The 22,657-nt window shown below is 41.3% G+C and overlaps 1 protein-coding gene across 1 annotated transcript in view; it reads left to right on the top strand.

Moving 5' to 3' along the window:
• COL4A3 (collagen type IV alpha 3 chain) overlaps window positions 1–22,657 on the top strand; it is a 99,792-nt gene that overhangs the window by 58,064 nt on the left and 19,071 nt on the right. The window contains exons 23-34 of the mRNA XM_063132208.1: window positions 105–200; window positions 1,753–1,823; window positions 3,500–3,688; window positions 5,851–6,019; window positions 6,967–7,059; window positions 8,623–8,727; window positions 15,946–16,043; window positions 17,030–17,180; window positions 18,617–18,730; window positions 19,856–20,023; window positions 20,278–20,367; window positions 21,867–22,001. Of these exons, the coding sequence (XP_062988278.1) occupies window positions 105–200; window positions 1,753–1,823; window positions 3,500–3,688; window positions 5,851–6,019; window positions 6,967–7,059; window positions 8,623–8,727; window positions 15,946–16,043; window positions 17,030–17,180; window positions 18,617–18,730; window positions 19,856–20,023; window positions 20,278–20,367; window positions 21,867–22,001 (1,479 nt within the window). The remainder of the gene's footprint in view (window positions 1–104; window positions 201–1,752; window positions 1,824–3,499; window positions 3,689–5,850; window positions 6,020–6,966; window positions 7,060–8,622; window positions 8,728–15,945; window positions 16,044–17,029; window positions 17,181–18,616; window positions 18,731–19,855; window positions 20,024–20,277; window positions 20,368–21,866; window positions 22,002–22,657) is intronic.

The raw sequence follows: 22,657 nt of genomic DNA, 5'->3' as shown, positions 1-22,657 counted from the left end.
TTATCATTCCTAATAAATACATATGCTTGCCCCGGGCACTTGTGCTTTTGACACAGGTATAATTTGCCAATGTAACCTTTAACAAATGCATACTTCTATTTCAGGTGAAGAAGCAGGCCCATGCAACCAGTGTACCTATATTATGGGAGCACCTGGCATTCCTGGTGTTCCGGGGGCAGAGGGTCAACAAGGAATTAAAGGTAAAAGATAGCAGAAACATTATTAAATTATTCCATAGTTTGGGGGATGGCATGGGAGAAGGTAAAAATCTCCAACTGATGGTATATTCCAGTTTATAGAATATTTTACCCACAGCCATTCAGTATATAATCTACTTTATATTCTTTGATCAAGAGGATGGTTGACAAAATTATCAGAATAAATATGTGCCTTGCAACCCAAACCTACAATCTAGTGCTCCGCTGCCCTGTATTAGGCTTAAAGGTCCAAAATGTTGTGTGAAGACAATGGCAGGTGTCTATATTATGGTGCAAAACCCAAATCCTAGCCACCACCAGCACAACTACATACTGGGCTCTGTATAACAAAATAATAATTTACAATAAAAACACCTGTGGACATTGCCAGGAGTGGGGAGGAACAAAGATGCTTCAAAAATTAAGAAAAATCCAAAGGGAGATTGAGCATGCTCAATGGGCACAAAGTATTCGGTGTGAAACTGGTGATGGAATGGAGTATCCTGGAGGAGTACATGGCTGGCTGGAACCCTGAATTAGGATCATCATCATCCTATTTTCCTTCAATTATTCTTGTCTAATATCTCATCAGTAACCCTTGCATAAGCATGTACAGTCATAGTTCAGTGTTCTGTGCAACCCATTTTGGAAGTGAGGTTAGTAGTATTTGGGGCATTACAAACCATGTGTGCCACCTCTACAACTGCCCCAAATTAATAGGATCAAACTTGTTGTCTCTCAGCCAAGACAACAAACTTGTTGTCTTAAATGGGACTAATTAGACTTGGAGAGATTTATTTTCAAGTATGTGCACTTAGGACCGAGGGGTTAATGTATAAACAACTTTTAATGCAATGCTCATGAGCATGAAATCCCACCTTCATTTTTAACACACACAAAGGTGAAAATATACCCACCCATTCAAGCACTATGTTCTGGTCCCAAGGAGGAACATGGCAGTAAGGAAAGTTCCAGCCTAGTGAGCAACTTGCTAAATCAGATTGAAACCTTTTGTGCCTTGACATCTAACGCCCCCTCTCAGACTCCACCCCTTCCTTGCAAAGTGGAAGGTCTTAAAGAGGCGGACTTTGGCCTGAAGTCTAACACTCTATCTCTCAAGGTCACTGCTAGACTCTGAGATCATGACGCCACCCATTTCTTCTCTTCTGCATGTTCCAACCATACCCCTTATCCATGGAAAAATAAATAAGAAATTACATTTGGATGGGGGGAGATATATTCCTGAAGAAAATCACAGAAGTACTGGCATGTATAAAGAATTTTCATGATACCAAGATAGAATAAATTAAAGAAACAGATGTAGAATTTTCCAAGCATACATGAAATGTCCAAGGAAATTTTAATGAAGAAAGTGTGCTTCTTTATATTCCTAGGAAGGTAGAAAAGAAGGACTATGTTAATATCCTTGTGATCAACCTTTGATTTTGTTGCTTTCAACATCAGTCTGTTGGTAGTGGTAGTATCAGTGGTAGTATTTGCCCAGGTATTTTACCCTGTTTTCCCTCTTATTTCTTCTAAATCATTTCCATTACAGGTGTGGATGGAATATTTGGCCTTAAAGGATCCCAAGGATCCCCTGGGCAGCAGGGATCTCCTGGAGTTCAAGTAAGCTTTATGTTAAATTCTTTTGCAGGTGGTTTGTTGCAATTGCATTTTTAAACAATGGGCTTTTCTGTGTTGGAGCTTTGGTTCTCTTGGCCTTTGGGGTTGATGGTCATCTATCCATTGGCACATGGAGCTCCATGAATGATAAAGATTTACAAATGCATTAAAATAAAAAATAAAGAGATACAAACTATTGAAACTAAAACACAAATAAAACGTGGATTATAAACTGGTAGCCCTGGTTATAAAATATAAGTTATTGGAAAGCCTGAGAAAGGAAAAAGGACTTCACCTAGTGCCCAAAAGACCATAAAAATGGTGCCAGACTGTCATGTTCCATGGGGAGGTCATAGGGTTCAAGGCAGCAAGGCAAGTGGGATGTTGCAGTACCTAGGACAGCTCCTAGTAAGCAATATGCTCCAATACTGTATGAGATCAAACTGAAGCCTTCTCACACTCCATCCCTTCCTATAAAGTGGAAAGCCTTAAAGGGACAGGCCGCTGGAATGGAGCCTAGCACTCCTCTGTCTCTCCAAGAATCCATGTTAGACACATTGCCAGCACTGGCACAACAGCTCCATGGATTGTGCTGCTTTTGGAGGTAGAAGTGCTGGCCCAGGACTGGAGCTTGGCTTGGAGGCTGGCATTGTTGGTCTAAGCTTGAGAGTCTTGGGCTTGAGTGTCTCCAGCATATCAGGTTTGGGGACTAGGGTTCTACAGTAGTCCTCAGACCCAGTGCTTCCTCTGTAGGCACCACTGGTTTTTCAGCCACTAAGTTCTTGTCCAGGTCACTGCTGGTCTCTGAGGTGATGACACTGGCAAATCAAATAACCACTCTGGAGAGGGCCTTTTCAGTAGTGACACTGGAAAGGTGCCACTGCTGAAAAGGCCCTTTCCAGAGTGGTTATTTTGAACCATGTTATTTGGCAAGAGCACTCAGAGCAGAGTCTCTGAAGAAGATCTTAAGATTCAGGTAGATACCTATGGAAGAAGGCAGTTTTTCAGGCAAACGACCCCCGAGCCATTTAGATTTTTAAAGGTTAAAACCACACTTTAAATTGGGGTCAGAAATGGACTGGGATTCAGTGCAGCTGACAAAGCACAGCTGTAATGTGTTTAAAAATCTTAAACCCAGTTAATAATTTTGTGGCCCTATTCTGGACCAACTGCAGTTTTAGAATTGTTTTTAAAGGCAGCCCCACATGCAGCCCATCGCAATAGTCTAAATTGGAGGTCACCAGAGTATGGATTACCACTGACAATGGGAGAACCCAGTTTGCACCTGGAGGGAATTATTTTGCCAGAACACAGCCTTCATGTATTAGGGTGACCATATGAAAAGGAGGACAGGGCTCCTGTATCTTTAACAGTAATGTAGAAAAGGGAATTTCAGCAGATGTCAATTGAAGTGGGTTAAATTCCTTCTTCATCACAACAGTTAAAGCTACACTAGCTATAGTAGAGTGGCCAGATACAAAAGAGGGCAGGGCTTCTGCAGCTTTAACTGTTGTGATGAAGAGAGAATTTCACCCTCTTCAATTGACACCTGCTGAAATTCCCTTTTCTACATTACTGTTAAAGATACTGGAGCCCTGTCCTCCATTTCATATGGTCACTCTACATGTATTGTTTTTACTGTATGTAACATAGACTTTATTTCATAACCTGTGACTTAGGGACTTGAAGGTCTTCCAGGAAACCAAGGCCTTAAAGGATCGAAAGGTGTATCTGTATATATGCAGCCAGAAGGTCCAAAAGGTGACAGAGGAGAACCAGGACTCAGAGGAAGCCCAGGAGGGAAAGGGTTGGATGGGTCACCTGGGAAATCTGGATTGGAAGGCTCAAGAGGTCCTGTAGGAACACAGGTTTGTATATGCCAATTTCATTTTTGGTTATACCTTGCACAAATGTATTTTTTTCTTTGAACCCATTGAACATACATTAATGTATCTAGATATATTTACTTTGTCTATGTACATACATTAATTTATTTGTTCTCTCCTCTCTCATCTCACACTATTGCCCCGCTCGTGCTCTTCGCTCCTCTGATGCCATGTTTCTCACCTGCCCAAGGGTCTCTACTTCCCTTGCTCGGCTTCGTCCATTTTCTTCTGCTGCCCCTTACGCCTGGAACGCTCTTCCAGAACATTTGAGAACTATAAGTTCAATCGCAGCTTTTAAAGCTCAGCTAAAAACTTTTCTTTTTCCTAAAGCTTTTAAAACTTGATTTTGTTCTGACTTTATACTGCTAGTTTCACCCTACCCTGTGCCTGTTTGGTGCATTCTCTTCCCCTCCTTATTGTTTTATTATGATTTTATTAGAATGTAAGCCTATGCGGCAGGGTCTTGCTATTTACTGTTTTAATCTGTACAGCACCATGTACATTGATGGTGCTATATAAATAAATAAATAAATAAATAAATAAATAAATAAATAATAACCCTATTATGACATCTGAAAAATGTGGTAAGGTGCATGTGCAACGTAGAGGCAGCACAAATATCATGTGATCAGAAATACCTTTTGCTGTTTAATTTAGATTTTGTTATAGAACTGAAGATGTAATTATTTTAAATCTTGTTCTAGCAATTCAAAGCGGTCAAAGTTACTTATTTTTGCATCGAGTGCCATTGTTGAATAATAGTAATGGGTGATATAAGTGGCAAGTGTTGACTGTGGGCATGTCTACACCTTAAGAGTGGAGGATTGTGGACTTACCAGCTTCTGCAATCCTCCCCCAGCATCTTGACAGCTATGTGACGTCCTGGAAGGAAAGAGGGACATTGCGGCCACCATTTTTTTTTATTACAGGGGAGACACAATTGTGCTCCACTGAAAAGTGAGTTTTAAAAAAATGAACCTGCTCCCCACCCCCCATGCGCACGGACTGCCCCCATGCGCTCCGTGCCCCACTACTTGCAGGGAGGAAGGGACGACCTCCGAGCAGTGGCCACATGGCCTATATTCCTAGGGATGGTCCCAGGACCACAGAAAAATCAGGTTTTCTGCCGTCCCAGATATTCCAGGGAAATTCCCTGATCATCCCGGGTTGTCCCCGGGATCCCCTGTGCATCATTTGGACACACAGGGATGATCCAGGAACAACCCCAGGGAAAAGGTCTGGTGTAGACATGTCCTGTGTCAAGTGTCAAACTACTTATGCTAGCAGTGCAAATACAGAAGAGTTCTGTTGTTTCAGGGATCCTACAAATGTCTTCAATTTCTTTCAGTCTTAGCTGGGAACCCCAACATTAATTAGAATCACTGTCCTGTAGTTCCATACAACAATGTATTAGCTTCCATTGCAATTTTTAAAAGCCTAAGCAAAAAGGCAGTGAAATATACCTGCAACAAGATCTGAAGGACATTTTTTTTCTGAAATTAGCTCTACAGAGTTCAATAGGACTTCATAAGGGTTCACATTTAAAGGGTGCACTTCAAGCAGAACAGATTTTTGTAGACAAGAATATAATATGGGTATTTTTTTATATCCCGTGTTTCTGTTCTTGCTTAGTAGGAGCAGAATGTAAAAAATTATGCTGCAAAAAATTATGCTGCAATCAATTCAGTTATTTCATGTTTCCATATAACACATTGGCCACATTCACACAATACTTATTCACTTATTGTGAATGAACCAATATGCTGTTGTATGCTTGCTAATAGCTTCTGGTGCAAACAGGAGCAGTTAAACAAACACAGACCTTCCATCCATGGTTTGTTTAATGCAGTGTGTGAACTGGAAACTCCAGCTTCTCTCTCCCCAGACAAGCCAAAGACATGAATCAAGAACAAACCAGAGTTCCTGGTTCACACCATCAATAAACCACAGGCAGAAGGTTTGCAGTTTGTTTAGCCGCTCCTACTGACAGGAGTGATTCAGCAGCACGCACCTGCAATTGAGCAGCATGCAGTACAGCTATTGATTTAACTGTTAAAACAGACTGACATGGGCTATTACTGTAGAATTCAAGCATTGTTTACTAATCAGTGTCTACTAATCAGTGTCTTTTAAATTATTCCTAGGGATTTGATGGTCCAAAAGGGGATAGAGGTGCACAAGGATCAGTTGGTAACCCAGGTCTTCCTGGAGAGGTAGGGCTATCTGGACCACCAGGATATGGGCCACAAGGAACAGAAGGTTCTAAAGGATCTCAAGGAAATCCTGGTTTGCCTGGTTTGCTTGGAGTAGCTGGTAAGCAGCTGGTAATTTTATCATCATTATCATTATTGAGAGCAATATTTAACTGTGATGTCTGTGGTAGATTTAAAAGCTGCAGGTGGCAGTAGACTCAGATATCCTTATAATAAAACAACATTGGATAACATAATACAAATCCATAGAACAAATATAAAAGTATGGTATTGTCTCTTATTTTTGAAATTTTGATTTGATACTATTTATGTATAACATTAACATAACTTCTTTCTTCCAGCATGGAACCCAAGTTGAAGGCCAAACCAGACATTTCTTTAAATCTATATCTAGCAGCTACATCTTTTCTTTTTCATTTTTTACTGTAGGGTAGCTACAGAGACCCCAATCTGAATCTTAAAATACATACACACACACACACACACACACACACACACACACACACACACACACACGAGAGAGAGAATCTGATCCAGACTGGGCCCTCTCTAGAGTAAAAATGAAAGAAGATTCATTTTTGCTCCAGGCCGGAGGAGAGCAGCTGCATTGATCAGTGTAGAGTAAAATAATTATGCTGGTGTTACATCCTGCTGGGACTTCCAGTGGCATCCAAGTCTGCTCATGAGTTATGTAGATCTTAGGGAGCTTCTTTTAGGGCCTGAAAGAGAAAGGCCCAAGAATTAGAACTCCTAGTAAATTTCCAGAAGGCACTGCAGCTGTGGTTTTGACATCTGCAATTTGTATCAGCCTAGTTTTTCACTGATTCATGCAACTGGAGTGGTCATCTGATTGATGACCTCAAGAATGAATTTAATTCATTGGGTATCTACTGGTGTCCATGTAATCCTTGATCACTTCACCTGTATTGGAGCTATCACATTGGTACTTTCAAGATGTGTAGTGATGAAGAACTTCATTGTTCGTGCTTTCAAAATTAATAGAATTGGCGTATTCTAGTCATTTTTCATTTGTTATACATTTTAAAGGGCCCAAAGGTGAAACTGGTAAAGTAAATGCAATTCCTGGCCCACCTGGACCTCAAGGGCCAGATGGGAGAACTGGACTACAAGGAGAAAGAGGTAAGAGCTACTTCTTCAAACTGAACTACGTGTATCTAAAGTTCTGCATGAAAAGAAAAGTCTGCAACCTGCCATGGTCAAGTCAACCAAGCAGCAGCCACTGTCCAAAGAACTACCCCTGAGAAGAATTTGAAAGAATATGAAACAAAAGTGGGGTCAAGCAAAGTCCTGTCAGTAAGGAGCAAATGTACTCTAATTTAAGAACATAGGTAGTTGCCTTATCCTGAATCAGACCATTGTTCCATCTATTCCAGAACTGTCAACACTGAGTAGCAGTGGTTCTCTTAGGTTTATAGCAGGATTGCCTCCTAGCTCTACTGGAGATGATGGGGATTAAACCTCGGACTTTCTGCACACCATGCATGTGCTCAACCACTGAGCTACAACTTCTCCTCTGGGCAGGCAGGCAACTTACAGGCAGGCAATTTGCTAGTTCCAATTTGCAAACAGCATTTCACCACCAGAATATTTAAAACTGAGGCCAGATCTACACCAAGCAGGATATGACATTTTGAAAACTGTATATGGAGTGTGTCCTGGGCCCCAAAAGTTGTCACTACTGTTATAAACCATTTTAAAGCAGTAATGTAGACCCTGCCCAAGTTGTTTCCATAATTATAGAGTTTACACAGATGAGTTGGTCAGTTAGTAAGAGAAAGAGAACACTTTATTTACTTATTTATTTATTTAAAATATTTATATCCCGCCCTATATCACTAAGATCTCAGGGCGGCGTACAGATAAAAGCATACAGTATAAAACAATAAATATACACAGTTAAAAACAAATTAAACCATGATCCAAGTTAAAACAATATATAATTTAAAAGCAATAGATGCAGTTAAAACAATGTGCCAGTGAGTTTAACCATCAAAGGCTTTGTTAAAAAGCCATGTTTTTACTTGGTGTCAAAATGAAATCAATGTTGGCGCCAATCGGGCCTCCAAGGGGAGGGCACTTTAGGCACCATTCCTGTATAACATGTAACTCAGCTCACAGCTAGAGCCATTCAGAGAGTGAGGGTGTTTACAGATGAGACTTCTATGATGCCATTGCCTTACCTTATTCACAGAAGTTTACAGAGAGTCCATATGACATCTTCTACTTGTAACCCTCCTATGTTTTCCCAGCACTTCCATCTTTTCCTTTAACATGGAAAATATGTTAAGGAAGAAATGATAGAACCGCTTCACAGTACATTCTGATTGGTTGCACTAGGGGTCCCCATACTGAGAGCCAGTGTGGTTAGAGTATTGGATCAGAACTGGGGAGACCCAAGTTCTAGTCCCCACTTGGCCATGAACATTGGTGACATTGGGCCAGTCACTGATGCTGAGCTTAACCTACCTCACAGGGTTGTTGTGAGAATAAAGTGAAGAGGAAGAGAATCATATATGCCACTTAGGCCTCAAATAAATAACCCACCCTGAGATATCTCTGATGGAAAATCAGGAAAGTGTTATTGTGTCTGTGGTGAGGTCCCTTCCACTCCTGGGTTCTTGTTCTGAAGAAGGCAGTGCTGTTATCTGATAGCTGGCAAAACTACTTTGCATTCTTTGATAGGTAGTGTTGGATCCAGAGGGCAGCATGGGGACCCAGGCCTCCCAGGACCAAAAGGTGACCCAGGCTTAAAAGAGATTGGATTTCCTGGTTATCCTGGTCTGAAAGGTAAAACACTTATTTTATTTGAAGGGGGAAATGACTAATCAATCAGAACCACAAAACAAGTACTTGAAAGTATTTGAAAGGTTGTCATACAGAGGAGGGCGAGCATCTCTTCTTGGTCAACACAGAGTACAGGACATGGAATAATGGGCTCAAGTTACAGAAAGCATTTTTTTTTAAAAAGGACTGCTAGTAGTTTCACTCTAAAAGTAAAATGCATCCAAGGTGAAGGTACACCATAGTTTTGAAAAGGATACATTCATTTCAGCATGCTTGTGATGCCACACATATAAGCTCCATAGTTGGTATGTTCCCTCCTTTATTGTAGAAGTGAACACCAATGTTCCTTATATATTTCTGTTACTGTTACTTGATTTATTTACCCTCTAACATTGAAAATGGTAATTTTTATTATTTAATTTTCACTGAAGATTTAATGTATTATAATAGTTGCATTTATATCAAGAAACAATGAGTTAAATCTGGAGTTACATCAGTGGAAGTCTGCTTATGCAATGGGTCTTTCTCACTCATTCCTCCCCACTTCATGCACCCTGTGAAAATCTACACATGATGGTTGGGCTGCCCTTTGGAATGGTGGGGAATGTGGGTTGGGGGCTGCATCCCTATTTTCAATTATTGCTCTACCCACCTACCCCACCACCACCACTGGAGCCCTCAGTGCCTCATCCCACATCATTCTAGAATGTCTTTTCAGAACTGTAGTGAGCAGTTGTGGGGAGAAGGAGGAGATAAAACTTCAGCTCCAACCCAATGTCACATTTCAGTCAACTGCTATATTTATTAAGGGTGCAAACCTAAGCTTGTTTAGGCAGAAATAGTCTTACATTTCCCAGCATTCCCAGCTATGCTGGATGGGGAATTCAGGGAATTGTAGACTTTTTTCTGTCTAAACATAAATAGGATTGTTCCCTAAAATACTCTGCATAGAGATACTTAAATAGTCCTGAACCTCCCAGTATGGAAACAGTCCCCCAATATCGTCTCCTTCAATAGAATAAGCTTACCCTTAAAGTGATCATATATTTTCTTTCATCCAGATCTTATGTATTGCACATGTCTAATAAAATGGTGATACAACAACAAAAATTCCTTTCACTGTAGTAAATACTCACGCACACATCTGAGGGTTGAAGTGACTTGAAGCGACCGAGGCCATTCAAGTGAGTTTATTGAGCATACACAGAGTTTAAGTAGGAAAATCCCCCCTCCCTCTCAGCCGAAACCCCTTTGATCATCGTGCTTGTATCCTGAATCCACATCTTTAATCCCCTCTGTTTGCTGAGCTAGTCTGCCTTGGTTGTTGATTCCATGTTAGTTACTGGAAGGCAACAGGACATGTCTAGCATTTGAACAATGGTCAATTAACAGGGAGGAAGATAACAGCACAGCCCTGTTTCGCCCGGGCAGTCTTCTGTCAACGTAACTCTCCAGGCCTGTGCTGTAATACTTCATCTCCCCTTTTCTTTATTAATTTATTATGCCGAATTGGTGTTGTCCTGATGAACTCCCGGGATATGATTGGACAGCTGTTTGTATAACATCTGTATGTGTTCTGGACGATAAGGTCTCAGAGGGGTGTTTTTCTGCCAGCAGTGGCTACACATTTGCACCAGATTAGGAATACATTGAATAAGACATTTGGGATACATTGAATAAACCAACAGGCGACTATTAATACAGTGATCAATGCAATATACTACATATAATACTTCAGGAAAGAGTAGTACAATGTAATACATACAATACTTTACTTCAAGAGAGAATTTAGTCAGCTGAGAGGGAAGCATGATCACAATACTTCTCGCTAGTGTTGAAGCACATGTTGTTTGGAAGCTATAACTGTTTGTAAGTCCATGTTAAGTTTGTACTTTGTGGGAATTGTCCGGCAGGTTAAAGCAACACATGCTTTTTATATTTGGCAGCCCAGGTGTTGCTGAAGAAGTAGGTAGTCAGTGGCTGCAAGACTTCGCAAGACAAGTCCTTCTTTATACAGGAGTAAAACAATTTTACTCAAAGTTCAATTTTATTCAGCTGAGGTATCAGTTCTTGATGGGATGGAAATTTTTAGAGCAAAGCAAGTCTTTGTGCTGGTTTCAATGGTAACCAAGTTATCTGGAACACTGCTTACAGTCCATTGTGGGTCTTCTCACTGGCTGAAGCAAATAGCCAATATGGAATCATTGGGGCAGCTGTTTCTGGCTCTGATGGTTTTTTGATGCTGGAAGACTGCTGCAACTGATGTCATCTGGACTCTGGTACTCTGTACTGCAGCTCCTCTGGGTTGGTTTCATCTTTCTTTATTATTTTCTGAGAGGACTTCTTGCGTCTCTAGGCCAGGCTGGGAAAACTCTGAAAACCTGTATTTTGGAAATAAACTACACAAGAGGTGTGGACTTCTCTCCATCGCTTGGATGAAGAGCAATAAAACAAGAACTATGTACATGGATCTGTGCATTTTCTTTTCTTTTTTTTCTGAAGTTTTTGAGGCTAAGTTTTCACTCTGCACATGCTCTTGGCTAGGCTGCCAAGGGCTAGTTAAAGCTGAGTGAAACTTTCAATCAGGGGCTTTAATGGCTCTGAATGTGAGTGACAAAGAAAGGGTTTTGGGAGACTTATTGTCATGTTAAAGAAGCCATTATATTTGCAGCAACTTTTGAGGTAACATAAGCTCTAGGTAAATTTGTAATAATAAAGCACACATTTTGGAAGTTTTACGTAAGATTCAATTTTGAAAACAGATACATTGGCAGTACAAGAATAGTTTCTCACTGCTGGGTGATGGGATTAAAGTGAGTTACTCTTCTCCTATCTGTATACAAGGTGGGGGCTTGCTGGAGTGGAACATGGGAACAGCGGTTAGGGGAAAAGATGAGTCAATACATAGAAAAACAAAGCGTTGGGGGACATGAAAAGAAAAAATCTCTCAAACTCATCTACTGATATTTGCAATGCTACAGACATTTGCAGAAGGCATTCCATCTGCATTTTAGTGAGAGGAAACAAATTAGTTAGGTAGTGAGCTCTCTTAAACTAGAGGCACTCAAGGAGTCGGTGGGCAAGCATCTGTTTTAGGGTGGATTCTCGCATTGAGCAGGGGGTTGGACTCGATGGCCTTATGGGTTCTTTCTAACTCTGCTGTTTTCTGAAATCTCTATATGCTAAGGCTTTGAAGCTCACGCTTCTTTCTCTCTGCTCTGAAATCTGCATAAGCTTGTGTTTGGAAAACAAAAGACTGACAGACAGTGGCTATTTAGCATACCCTGGGGCAGGACAGAAACTGTAAAAGCAGACTTTAAACTAGCTTTTGTTAGAGGAATGGTGGAAAACTGTCTTTTAAATCAATTTGAAAATCTTTGGGAAATTAAATTCAGGTTGGGCGGCTAGTTATTTTGAACTAATTCATGCAGAGCAGTGAGCTTCTCTTTAGGGAGCGGCCACTGCTCAACCTATACAGGCGTTGTAGTTAGCCAGGTAAGGGGGATGGGTGCAGGAGGCTTAGATGTCCAGGGTAAGGGAGGAGATCCCGGCCCCAGAGGTTGACATGGATATCGAGGACGTAAGGGCGGATTTTAACTGAAAGGGTTGATGGAGGGCAGGTAACAGTCAAAAATTGTTCACTTTGACTAGCTAATTGACGCCCCCCAACTCCCCAGACACTAGGGCAATCGTTTATAGGCCACTCAGATGGCCAAAATCTCTTTGCGATTACGGACAAATCAGCTCCGGTATCAAGTAACCCTAAAAAGGGCTTACCTTCTAGAAGTAGCTGTAACTGTGGCCGGCAAGAAGTAATTGGTGTGGTTAGAGCAGCAAGTACTGGCTCTTGGTTAGGATCCGTTGAGCCAAAACCTTGTGCTCCACGCTCCACTGGTGGCCCTCCCGCAGAAACATTACAGGGAACTAGCAAGAGCTGAGCAGGGCTGTCGTGGAGCGGGAGAGTTTGAGGCAAATTTGTCCAAATCTGCACAAAAATGGTTCCGGTGTAATCAGAATCAATTACTCCTGGAACAATAAATATCCCTTTCTTCCCACTGCTTGCGCAGGGAAGAACTAAGCCTACACTTCCAGAAGGCAAGGGACCAAAAAATTGAGAGGGAACTATCTTTATTTCTCCAGGAAATTTAAATTCTACCTCCTCCTGCAAGATAAGGTCTATCCCTGCACCTCTTGCGGCTGCAGGGGGGTAGCCCCTGTTTGTACTGGGGCCAGGGACAGGCCCGCCTGGAAGTTTCCCGAGCGGCAATCTCTGGCCCAGTGAAAACCTTTCTGGCACTTAGGGCACTTGGTTTTTGGACGGGGGGTAGACCCAGATTTACCTGGAGGTCTTCCCTTGGCGGCACCTCCGCCAGGGCTACGGCAATTATTTCTAAAATGTCCGGTTTTCCCACAATTATAGCAGGTTCCTTTAGGGTTAGTGTTTACTCCTTTTGCAAAGGCTGTCGCTAAAATCCCTGCATGGTGAGAGGCTGTGCCCACGTCTTGGCAGGCTCTAATCATTTGTGCTAATTCAGGGTCGATGCCTAATCCCGTGATGCCACGGCGGCATTCAGAGGTGGCATTTTCTTTAGCAAGTTTTAACAATAATTCTGCTTGAGCCACAGGGTTGTCAATTTGGCGACGGAGGGCTTCTTGGAGCCTATTTACAAAATCTATAAAGGGCTCATTGGCTTTTTGCCTGATGGTTGAGAACCCTTGACTAGGTTGCCCTGAGGCTGGGACACGGGTGAAAGCTCTGAACGCTGCCTCTGAGGAGATTTGCAGAGTGACTGCGGGAAGAACTATCTGCGCTTGGGGCGTAGAGAAAGCTCCAGCCCCATAGAGTTGCTCAGGGATGTAGGCACCGCCTGACTGGGCTGCACTGGAGATGCATGCCTGGCGAAACTCACTGTCCCAGACTACATACTGCGCAGGGCTTAAAAGCATTCGCACAGTGGTTTTCCAGTCCTCTGGGACAAGGAGATGGTTGTGCATTAAAGCTTCTAACATTCCCCTGACGTAATTACTTCTGAGTCCCATGTCTCTGATCCCTTTCCGCAGTTCTGTTAAAACGGAATAGGATAGGGGTTTGTATTCCACAATGCGAGTGCCTTGGGCGTCTACTTGCCCAGTGTCTTGGACAGGGCACAAGGAGAGCATCTCCGACAATTCTACAACATCTCCCTGCCCACTTTTTAACTGAGCTTCTAAAACTTGACGGGGTGAGACATATTGAGGTGCGTTTTCCTTGGGAGCAGCTGCCAGCGCTGAGGCGGGAGCCTCAAGAGGCGCTGGTTTACAGATTTCGATTGCCTGGTACTGGGGAGGTGGATTAAAGCTTAAACTTCCAGTAGGCAAGGCAGCTGAGGGGGGATGGTGAAATTTTTCCAAGGCTACTTTACATTGGTGCCAGGAAAGTAAAATCTCAACCGGGGCCCGAGGCTCTTGATGTAAAACCTCCCCTATTTTTTCCCAATCACGTAAGAGTAACGAGCCGCTTTTCGGGTACCATAAACAAAATTTCCCAATCTCACCAACCAACTTCTGAAGCGAGGACAATGTGGCTTGCCCCCCTGTCTTATTGACTATGCGGGTCAATTCTACCGCGTGCTTCTGTTGGTGGCTTGATAACCTGCAACCCATACTTACCGCTTGGGGTCTTTTTGAAGACGGGGGTCTCGAGGAGACAAGGGTGCACCACTGGAAGCCTGCGCCAGGCTGACAGCAAGTATGTTAGGCGGTTGCGATGGTCCCTGTGAGCGAGCGCCACTCTGTAGTAAATACTCACGCACACATCTGAGGGTTGAAGTGACTTGAAGCGACCGAGGCCATTCAAGTGAGTTTATTGAGCATACACAGAGTTTAAGTAGGAAAATCCCCCCTCCCTCTCAGCCGAAACCCCTTTGATCACCGTGCTTGTATCCTGAATCCACATCTTTAATCCCCTCTGTTTGCTGAGCTAGTCTGCCTTGGTTGTTGATTCCATGTTAGTTACTGGAAGGCAACAGGACATGTCTAGCATTTGAACAATGGTCAATTAACAGGGAGGAAGATAACAGCACAGCCCTGCTTCGCCCGGGCAGTCTTCTGTCAACGTAACTCTCCAGGCCTGTGCTGTAATACTTCATTTCACTTTTACATTTCCTTTTTTGTTTTGTTTTAAGACCATTCTCACCTTTTATATCTTAAAGTCTTTGGCTGCAATCACATGCACACTTACTGGGAAGTAAGATCCATAGAACAGAGTGGGACTTATTTCTGAGCATACATGCATAGTATTGCACCATGAATTGCTATTTTCTGGATCATGTTTGTCAATTCATAATTATCATATTCAATTGAAATTGCATTCCCATTATCTAGATTGGTACCACACTATGAAAACAAAAATTCTTCTAAACATTTCAGTATGTAGGTGCCATTTGCTGTTTAATATTTTCTTAAGAACAAACCTGAAGGAACAAGATATATGACTGGGGCTATCTGGAGATTAGTTCAAGCTAGATCAGGGTCCAAAAGATAAATACGCAGTATAATCAAGACATATCCTGGGACAGAACATACTAGTTATCTAATACTCAAATACTGACAGGACATGAAATGCCGAAATTTTTAAAGCATAGGTCAAGATAAAAATCCAGAAATGAGTGAGTGGGTGAAGATAATGGAATGTAGGCCAGAAACAATAGAAGGTATGGGCATTTAAAGCATATGGTGTCCTAGGCTGGAGCTGAAGGTTAAGCAAAGAGTAACTGTTGCACTGACCTGACATTGTCCACCTTGGGGGTCTCCATTTCCAGACAGAAAGTTGGAATGTAAATGTTTTAAATGCATAAAGGTTAGTGAAATCCATGCAGGAATTGGTATCAGTACAAGAAAGTAGCTTGGAGAATACTGTGGGAGATCTGAAAGCAAGGCAGGGTCCATGGTACATGTGCTAATGTCTGGCTACAGATTGAATGCCTGGTCATGGAATAGCACAGTAGGAGGTTTGGTTGTGGCCAAGATTCTCCTCTAGGCAAGTAATAAGAAGAGGTGAAGAGCACTGCATAGCCTCAGTCCTGTGAAAGCTTCCTGCAACTGAATGTTTCTCACCACATTCTCTCTGTCAGTTCACAAAACATAGTAAGCACGAAAAATCTCATAACCTCAGAAAGTATATATACACTTGACACAAGTCAGTGAAGTCCTATCACTTGATGTTGGGTTTTTTCTTTGTAGGAGATAAAGGACCTCAAGGATCTAAAGGACTACCAGGTTGCCCAGGAAAATTAGGAGAACCAGGCTTACCTGGAAAACCTGGGATTCTGGGACAAAAGGTTGGTTCAATAAACAATTCCAGTGAGTTCAGGAAATCGACTAATTAGCAAAAGTTTTAACGTTCCCAAAACAGTCAGGACCATGCCTATTTAGGCAGTGTCTGTACCAACACACTTTGTTTTGGTTTTGTCCAACTCTGTCCTGGCAATGATCTTTGCGCATTTCTTCAACACATCTGCTTTCTGCCCCTGCAGTCATAAATCCAGATTTTTAAAATTCTGTTAAACATTGAATGTATGCCGTTATGCCCGGGTATCCATGCCCATTCCTCTGCATTTTATGTAGTATGCTGAAAAGGTTGTGTGTGGCAGGGAGTCTTGAGACAGTATTGAGAAGTAGCTGGTTTCAGGAGAAATGAAATAACCAAATTTGTGTATTGTAGCAAAGTACAAGCAAATAGCCCAGTCCTGCGCATCTTGACTTGGAAGTACGTTCCACTGACTTCAGTGAGTTTTGATCCCAGTAAATTTGCTCAGAATTGCATCCAAGTTCTTTAAGCTGTTTAGTGAATGACCATAAAACAGAAACGTTTCAATAGGTACAATAAATTCAACATACTTGTCAATACATTTCAAAAGACTACCTTCCTCAGGGACACTGTAGGCTTCATAACTGCAAAATATAATCAATATAACAACAACTCCATTCTGTAAAATATAGCACCATTAAAATATTAATAAGAACATTAAACATAATGCAACCCATAACTATCTAAATGGTGATATCAATACAAACTATCAATAAGACATGTGTCAAGGGGTATCCCAAGACAACTTGTATGTATAAATATATCCACAAAGTCACCAGAATAATAACTGCTATAAGGAATACTCTCCTAATGCAAATCCTTAACTTGAATCCCACGGTATTTTTACTGAATGGGCAGGAAAAGGCTAAAAAGATGTAAGGAAAAGGGAAAGTAAAATTGCTTGTTTTTCCTCAGCATTTCAGACATTGCATTTATTTTTCTTCCTTTGTGTTTTAGGGTGAATTAGGCCAAAGTATTCCTGGACAACAAGGTAGACTAGGTTCACAAGGCGAAGAGGGTATGTCAGGTGAGAAGGGTGAAAGAGGATTCCCTGGACTTCCAGGACTTCCAGGTCAACAAGGTCGTGATGGTGCTGATGGACCGAGAGGTAGAGCTTCCCAACTTGAATTCCATGAAATTTGAACAGATCTAGCCTGTTTAAAAAATCCAAAACCCACAGTCAGGCAACACCTTTATTAAGAGCAACCAAAGTAACACAAAAGATTGTGGAAACTCATTGCATTTGAGCAAAATGGCTGCCTCCGGGGAAGTAGAAGGAAGGCCAGGCTACAAAAGAAGAGTTACTTTCTCTTTTCAAAAGCGGAAGTACAGAACGAGCACAAGGCCCATTGAGTCCACTGTTCTAATGGCACTGCTTCTCCTGTACACAGCAGGAGAGAGCAGTGATTCAGAGTTTAAAAAAACATTGGACTTAAAGAGGGGCTTTTTGTCACGCAAGGAAGGCCAGAAGGGGTGGAAGGTGCACGGCAGGCAGACGATGTCATGTGAGGGACCTGAGCAAACTCCTTGAGTGCCCAGTAACAAGCATGCAATAAAATGCCCGTTGGGTGGAGCTTTAAGTCTCTACCCTGACCGAAAGGGTAGAGACTTTATTGTATATAATGATGGGCCTTTACAACGTATAAAAATGTTTAAAAGAGACCTTTCCAAATACAAAACTTTGATTTAAATAAAAATTACAAACTTAACAAAGCTATTAAAACATCTGACCCAGTCAGAATGGTCAATGGTCACGAATATTGGAGTTGTAGTCCAAAATATTTGGAGAAAATGAGGCTGAAATAGACATCGTTTACCTGGACTTTCAAAAGAGGAGTAGGGATAAATGGACAGTTCTCACAACAGATCTGTATTGGGTCCAGTGATTTTTTTACTTGTTCATAAATGATTTGGAGTTAGGGTGAAAGTAGTGATGTGACCAGGTCTGTGGATGACACCAAACTATTTAGGGTGGTTAAAAACAAAAGGGAACAGAAAGAGCTCCAGAAGAATCTCTCCAAACTGGGGGAATGGACATTAAAATGGTAAATGCTGTCCAATGTAAAGCAATGTAAAGTGATGCACATTTGGGCTACCAATGGCTCCTAGTCATGGTAGCTATATATTACCTTCAATATTGAAAGTCAATATGCCTCTGAATACCAGTGCTAGAAATCATGAGTAGGAGAGTGCTTTTGCACTCATGTCCTGCTGTGGGGTTCCCATAAGCATCTGGTTGGCCACTGTGTGAACAGAATCCAGGACTTGATAGGATATTGGTCTGATCCAGCAGGGCTTTTCTTACATCTTTCTATATAAACGGCTTTGACCAATGGGAGGATTACATTCACATTTCAAACCTCTGTGATCTAAATCTGCAAATTGGGTACATGAGTGGGATATGTATTCTGATTCTGTGTGTGTGTGTGTGTGTGTGTGAGAGAGAGAGAGAGAGAGAGAGGAACTGTGAAGTTTCAGCTGTAAAAAACACACACCCAAAACATGCTTTTAAATATATTTAATGTAATCAATACTGTCTTTTAGGTGAAACTGGGTCTCCTGGAGTCCCAGGAGAAAAGGGCATTCGAGGAAAAATAGGTGATTGCCGTATTGGCTTACCAGGACCACGAGGTCCATGTGGACCAATAGGCCCGCAAGGTAAGTCCTGTACAAAATTACTGACACATACATGTATATAAAACCATGATAAATAAGATATATAGGGGGAATTTGTGGTCTGATAATCTAACATGTTCAGATGTGCAGGGCATTAAGAGGTTATGTTCAAGTCAGGATCATTGCATCAGTTCAACATTGCACTCATGCTATTTCACCAGTACATTTTTAAAAACACAGTATGTCCCTGCTGCTGCAACTTTGGGTAATGCGGTTATGCCATTCAAAGTCTTGCACCAATCCAGCATGAATGGGAGCAGGACAAGTTAATGTTACCACCATGAGCAATCCCATCCATGTTGACATAATAAAAAACACAGTATTTGTACTAGTACAACACTGTGATCACAAAGTATGAACATGGTTACCCTCAAAGTATGAATACTAAGAGCGCAAACTTATGTATGTTTCAACAGGAAAAACAGTCCTATAACTCTCAGCATACTGGCTGGGGCATGTTACGAGTTGTAGGGCTTTTCCCCTGTGTAAACATAGATAAGATTGCAGCCTAAGTCTAACAAGTAAACACAAAGAGTTCCCCCTGCACACACAAGGCACAGATGGTCAAACAAATGTCAATGCTATTCCTCATAATATGCATGCAATATACTGAGAAAATGAAACAGTGGGTCAGAGACACACACACACACACACACACACACACACACACACACACACCATCTCTCCTTTTCTCTGCTTTCTTTAAAACTAATACTTCATCTAAAACAATTTTAAAGAAAATGATCCATAAAAATAAAACAAGTACAAAATATTTGATTTAATCTTGTATCTGCACTGAAAAGGATTTTTTCCGAATAGATTTCAATTTGGTTCCTTTTTCGAAGCCATGTTTCTGTTCTGTTTCTTTTAAAATTAGGCAATAGGCTCAACCTACATTTTGCTATACTCACTAGTTGCCCATATACATGCATCACGTTTAGAAATGCTGGTGCAATCCTTATAAAAGGTGTCCACAAACTTCAAGCAGGGCTTCATGTCATGTATTTATTATTTATTATTTATTCCTGACCTCAGAACCATAAACTTTTTTTGGGGGGGGGAAGGTTTTTTCACGTAATGTTCACTACAATGTGTCTGTTACCTTAGGAGATAGAGGAGTATTAGGAGCCAAAGGAGATCCAGGTATTCCAGGATTAGATATCCCAGGCTTCCCAGGACAATTTGGGCTTCCTGGATTACTTGGCCTTCAAGGAGATGAAGGATTGCCAGGCATCAGGGGACAGCCTGGCAGGCCTGGAGTACCAGGTAGACCAGGTAAGTCCTCGAATAAAAAAATGACTTGACCACACCATTTATACTACTTGTTTGCCATTTTGCTCTTCATACGTCCTATAGATATAATCACTATAATGCAGTTAAGGCAATGGCATGGTATTAAGCCTATCTGAGAAGTGTGGCAAACTGTAAGGGGTCCCCATTTTTCAATTAGGATTAGGTGTGGGCTTCTGCACAGGCAAAAGCATGCATAATTTTATAATACAGTATTTTGTTTTGCTCACTTCCCACAGGTCCAAGAGGAGAACTAGGCTTGATTGGCACTGTAGGTATTCCTGGATTTCCTGGTGTTTTTGGAAATCCAGGCCTGCCTGGAAGCCGAGGTAAGTTATACAGTACCTTCCCTTTATCTATGCTAGGGATGGGAGAATCAGGAATGTTCAAGCTCTCCAAAATTCTCCAAACTTCACTTCAAAGCTCAGTTCAGCTTGCTCCCATTTTTATAACACATTTTTCATTTCATTCGAACAGGAAAAGTGCTTATTTCTATGTGCATTTCCCCCCATTAACTACAGTGTGAAAAGCATGTTGTTGCTGTTGTTGTTTTTAAATGTGCATTTCAAAGTGCACTTTTTTATATATATAAAAATGCATTTTTGAACAAGGTCGCAAGTTCAGGAATGTACAAACATTTTTCCAAAAAATGCATTTGCGTTTAGGCTTGTGAATGGGCACGTGTAGATGATTTGCAAACTGAAACAAAATTCTGTTACCTTCCTAATCTATACATTATTTATACAATCTTCGATTAAGTTACTGTGGAAATGCACTAAGTTCACATATTCTGATTCTCAAAGTATAAGGCAGACCACTCCGTGGAGAATCAAGAGGTTTGAAGACGTCTGTACAGCTTCTTTCTAATATTTATTTCTCAGATATATTATATACTCTTTAGTGAGAAGTACTCTGAGCAATTTACATTATGTGACAATGTTTGAAGCTTTCTTTTGAAGTGGTAAACTATGGATCCATATTGTTTAATAACAGAAATTGTGGGCCTACCAGGTTACGGTGTTTGATGGAATTGATAGAAGTGAAGCAATGCTTTACTTCTCATAGGAGTTTTTCATGTATTAGTCCCTAATCGTCTTACTACAGCCCTTAGCAGCATATCCTATGATAAAAGATATGCTGAAATAACAGTGAAGTCTGCCAGTGGACTCACTCTTGTTTTGTATTGGCCTATTGGTTTAAACTTCAATCAGTTTCAAACTAGTTTAACTGTCATGGCTTTTCCCAAGAAATCCTATGCATTGAGGTTGTGATACTTTTGAATATACAATTAATAGAAGTGCAGTTCCCATCATTCTTTGCATGAAAACCAGGACTACGCAATAGCTAATGCTATTAGGCATTAGGCTTTCTTGTTACCCTGTTTAATGGCTTTTCCTTGTGGCCTTCCAAGTTTATGAGGGTTAGGGCAAATATAGATAGATAGATAGATAGATATAGATAGATAGATAGATAGATAGATAGATAGATAGATAGATAGATAGATATATTCCAACATCTTGTGGGTCTCTCTGGGTAAAAGGTTTGGAGACTTAAAGCAGCAAATGGCACATTTCCTGTAAATATGAAAGAGGAGCAGCACACGTTTTGTTAATTAAATATCTTCCTCTTGGGAGTTGTCTCATTACTTTTCCAATTATAGAAACAGAGAAAGTCAGTTACCAGTATTCTTCCAGTGTTAGATGTGAAAAAGGAAGTGCTTCAGTTGCAGGGATTTTTTTTTATTTTATAAAAAACAGGTAAGAGTAGGACACAGCTTTGCTAGCTTGTAGTAAATATTTATTCTTTCTGTTTTGGTTTTAATTTGTAGGTTCTCCTGGCTTTCCAGGACCAAAAGGAAGAAAGGGGTATTCAGGGGAAAAGGGTGAACCGGGTGATAAAGGTCCTCCTGGAACATCAGAGTCCAAAGTGCATTTTGGAGCTAAAGGAGACAGAGGAGCTAAAGGTATGTAACAGTTACTACTATTAAAATCAGCATGATACATATTACCACAGCTACACCTCTGGCAATATATCATGTGTTCATTTTTTTAAAAAGGCAGGCATAAATTGTGGGGGGGCTGAATATATATATTGCATATTCAAATAACTCATCCTCATAGTTTTCCTGTTGACATTAAGAGCAGGGTGGAAAATATACATTCTGCATTCACTGCATGTATTTAAAGCCTGGCAAAATCAGGGTGCTTTAGCCTTCTCTTTAGCCTTCCACTTCCAATGCCAGCAGCTGTTCTTCCAGCCCAGCTTCCATATCTATATTTGCAGCTGGAAAAGAAGACTGGGAGAGGAAAAGTGATGGCCAACGGAAGGCCTAAGTGCCTTCCTGCCATCTCTTTGTCAGAAATGGCATCTTCTTGGACCGACTTTGCAAAGGACAAGCAGACACCACACTTTGAAGACATGTGATGGCAGCATAACGTGTAGAGCTGTATTCATTACATCTGAAAAAGATATACATTGGTGTTGTACTCATTCATGATATAAAAACATGGCATAAATGTAGGACAGCCTTCCCCAACCTGGTCCCCTATATATGTTTTGAACTACACCCCTTAGGATTCATGACCATTAGCCATGCTGGCTGGGGCTTGATTGGGGTTC

Source organism: Elgaria multicarinata, chromosome 8 (assembly GCF_023053635.1).
Source record: "Elgaria multicarinata webbii isolate HBS135686 ecotype San Diego chromosome 8, rElgMul1.1.pri, whole genome shotgun sequence".
NCBI classification, from domain to species: domain Eukaryota; kingdom Metazoa; phylum Chordata; class Lepidosauria; order Squamata; family Anguidae; genus Elgaria; species Elgaria multicarinata.
This window is presented reverse-complemented; position numbering and strand designations above follow the sequence as displayed.